Source organism: Cyprinodon variegatus, unplaced genomic scaffold, assembly GCF_000732505.1.
Source record: "Cyprinodon variegatus isolate N-32 unplaced genomic scaffold, C_variegatus-1.0 Scaffold155, whole genome shotgun sequence".
NCBI classification, from domain to species: Eukaryota; Metazoa; Chordata; class Actinopteri; order Cyprinodontiformes; family Cyprinodontidae; genus Cyprinodon; species Cyprinodon variegatus.
In genome coordinates, this window is record NW_015150608.1 from 476,856 (window position 1) to 480,539 (window position 3,684).

Here is a 3,684-nt window from a genome sequence, read left to right on the forward strand (position 1 = left end):
GGATGGATGGATGGATGGATGGATGGATGGATGGATGGATGGATGGATGGATGGATGGATGGATGGATGGATGGATGGATGGATGGAGGGATACACTGGAAAAACGATCTAGAAATAAGTAAAAATGTCTTAAATTAAGTGTATTTACCATTAATATAAGCAGGTAAATGAGACAGTTTGCCAATGGGATGAGTATTTTTACTCTTAAAATAAAATATTTAGCTCATATGCACTTGAAATAAGACAATGCAACTGTGTTTTCTTATTTTTAAGTGTAAATTGTCTTGATCCATTGGCAAAATGTCTCTTTTACCTCCTCAATCCAAGAACAAATGCACTTATTTTAAGACAAAATGACTTATCTAGATTTCATTTTTTTCCAGTGTAGGTGGCGTGCGTATGGCACTGATGGTAAATGTCATCATCTGTCACACATTGCCCAGATATCTACATTCATTAGAGACTCATCGTATAATGTCAGATTGCTTAAAGTTATGCAAATGTTCTTCTTTTATCCTCTTTAGTAAGACAGATCAGAATAACAGTTTTTGATTAGTTAAATTTAACATCATTATTCAAATATTCGAATAGAAAACAGATCAAGAAACCGCTGAATCGTCAGCATACATTAAGAGGTTTTTGCTGCCATGCAGCCACTTCTACACAAGTTTAACTGTTTAGAAAGATCAATCATATATTGTGAAACCATCCCCAACTTCTTAGGGTCCAGATACACATTAAAGGGACGGGAGCTAATTAGCTTCACCCCTCCATCAGTGTAGCGGCTAAAATCCTATATTTTAGGCTACTGGTGGTTGTTATTTTAAGGCATTGGCATTTTACGTGCGCTCAATTAAGATTCAGAATACCGATCTTCCGTTTGACATTAAATAAAGTCAGTTATTTTCAGCACCATATCCATTGTCTTACTGTTTCCTTCAAGATCCACATAAATTAGCCATACATCCAAACCAAGCACAGTAGAAAACTGTTTGCCTCAGCCTATTAACAACACCTAAACAGAATTGATGGTTGACCTTAAATAACCCATCCCCCCATAAGACACTCAGAACTCAAAATTAAATACGCCCCCTGGTGGCGACAAAGACCAAAGGATAAATGGCTCCTACAATCTGAGGTGAAAGCTCTAAAATCTTTTAATCTCCTGTTTTGTTGGTAAAACTTCCCCCAGCTGATAGATGTTTGCAGAGCTCCTGTTTTTTATCGTTTATTTTCTTTGACCCTCCAGATGACCTTTGCCCATGGTCGCCATGGTCACCGTGCTCCCGGAGCTGCGGTGCCGGGTCCGTGTTCCGGCGTCGGGTGTGCGTGTGTGAGGAGGAAGGGGACGCCGCGTGCCCCCCTGAGGTTGAGGCTGTGAGGAACAGTGAGGAGACCCAGCTGTGCTACCACCAACCATGCCCAGGTAAACACTGGAAGAACCCAACATAACGGAATCAGCTTTATGTCTTTAGTTTTCCTTCATTTTGTCACATCATGAATATAAAATCGACTTTATTAAACAGTCTGAGGAAAACCCACAGATGTGTGTGAATGAGCTGCTCTGTTTTCCAGTGTGTCCCATGTCAGCGTGGAGCATTTGGTCCCACTGCTCCTGTGAGACTCAGAGGCAGCAGCGTTATCGTGTAGCTCTCACTTCAGCCACCGGAGGGCAGCAGTGCACTCCTGTAGAAACCCAGAGCCGGGCCTGCACCCTCACCCAGTGTGAGGGTGAGAACTTCACTTTTACTTTTTTCCCAAACTCTCTCTGATTGATTGTTTGTGTCTGTATTAACCTGCCGGGTCTGCCTGTCTTGTAGCCTGTGAAGCTCCGTTTGTTTACTCGGCATGCGGAGCTCCCTGTGAGAAGCAGTGTGCGCTGATAGGCAACCAGGATCTATGCCTGGGGGTGAGGGAGTGCACGCCTGGCTGCTACTGCCCTGAGGTGAACCTCCAGTGTCTGATCTGCCTCGTTTCTGCTCTATAATTTCTGTTTGACGCACATACTGATATATTTGACCAAAAAACAACTAAACTAGTTTCGATTACATTAGACTGACTTCTATATAAACAAACAGGGAAACGTATATCTGTAAATAATGCTCAATTATTAGCATCCCAACTTAGAGCTGATCTACTTTCTTTTGCATGTTAGTTTCTACAGTTTAAATCTTAAAAAAAATAACCCATCTCTTTTTGTTTACATGTATGTCAAACATCAATATTTCTGCGTTAAATCCTGAATGTTTACGTTAATAATATATTTGTTCTGAGAAAATTTTTCTCTCTAAGCACCACCTCACACTATCATGACATCTTAGAGTACCACCATAATACAGTCCAATTAAACACTGCAATATGTTCCTACTTTACTACAGAAATAGTTTCCAAAGGAGACACAGCTGTTTATTATGTATAATTTTGATAGATTTTTATGGTGTTGTTCTTCCAAAGCTTCACAGATTTTACATTTGAAGTATAAAAATTAAATATATATATAGTTCACTTTATGACAACCAAAAAAGATAATAGTTTTTCCAAAATTATTAAAAATGAGGCCGGTGCATGCCCACCACAGCAGACATAATAAGAGATATTTTAATAATAATTACCTAAGTTATAATAAATATAAATATTGTGAGATCTTGTCAAAGCAGAACACCAACAAATTAGAAAATGTTAATGTGATTAAACACAAATTTGAATTTGAATACTTAAGTTTTTATTTAGAAAAAAAAAAAAAAACCTTATGTTCCCTGCATACCACCAGGGGGCAGTGTAGCACTGTTTGAGAAGGAATCATCTTAGATAATAGATTGGTAAAATGAGTTTTTCCTTAAACAAAAAGGAGAATATTAACACAAAAGGGAGGAGAAATAATTTTGGATATAGAAATATAACTTGAATCTTCATGAATGTAATAGCACCTCTTTTCTGTGTTTTTATGTAAATGTTCATTTTCATGGTTTTTCTTCTCAGTGTTTAGATCTACATCAGATTAAATCAATTAGAAAATTGCAAAGATAAGATAAATGATTTGAGGAAAAGGACGAGTCAAAGACTTGAGGATATATAGGATTTTAGAAGTGTTATTTTCTCACTGCACTGGTAGATTATTGCACTAATTATTCAGTAGAATCATATAAAAAGGTGAATCTCTCAGAATCTGCTGTTGCTTAGTATATCAATATCAAAACAAGATCATATTTCTTTTTTTTTTTGATAGAGCTAAGATTGTAAGGCTTGGTTGAATTGACAATATTTGCAGTGAAAAGCATCAACTAGAAAAAGGAAATACACTAAGTTCATTTTTGATTTAAGTGTATTTTCCCTTCATTTGAGCAGGTAAGATAATTCAATTCAGTTTATTTTATAGCGCCAATTCACAACTTGTCGTCTCAAGGCACTTTACAATTCAACAGATCAAAGTTCAAAGTTTTCTATCTAAGGAAAACCAGTTGATTGCATCGACTCATTGACTCTTCAGCAATCCCTCACAATAAGCATGCTTGATAATTTGCAAATGTAATAAGATTGAGATTTACTTAAAAAAAAAAAACTATTATCTTTTTTTCAAGTTTGTAATATCTAATTAATCGCATTTAAGGGCAGAAATCCTCATTTCATTGTCATATCATCTTATTTACCTGCTCATATTATGGGAAAAGAAACTTTTTCAAGACA

General features: G+C 36.7%; 1 protein-coding gene across 1 annotated transcript in view; it reads left to right on the forward strand.

Moving 5' to 3' along the window:
* The window catches only part of sspo (SCO-spondin), a 159,835-nt gene that overhangs the window by 100,404 nt on the left and 55,747 nt on the right, over positions 1-3,684 (forward strand). Inside the window, exons 93-95 of the mRNA XM_015377502.1 lie at positions 1,250-1,426; positions 1,576-1,731; positions 1,821-1,956. Of these exons, the coding sequence (XP_015232988.1) occupies positions 1,250-1,426; positions 1,576-1,731; positions 1,821-1,956 (469 nt within the window). The remainder of the gene's footprint in view (positions 1-1,249; positions 1,427-1,575; positions 1,732-1,820; positions 1,957-3,684) is intronic.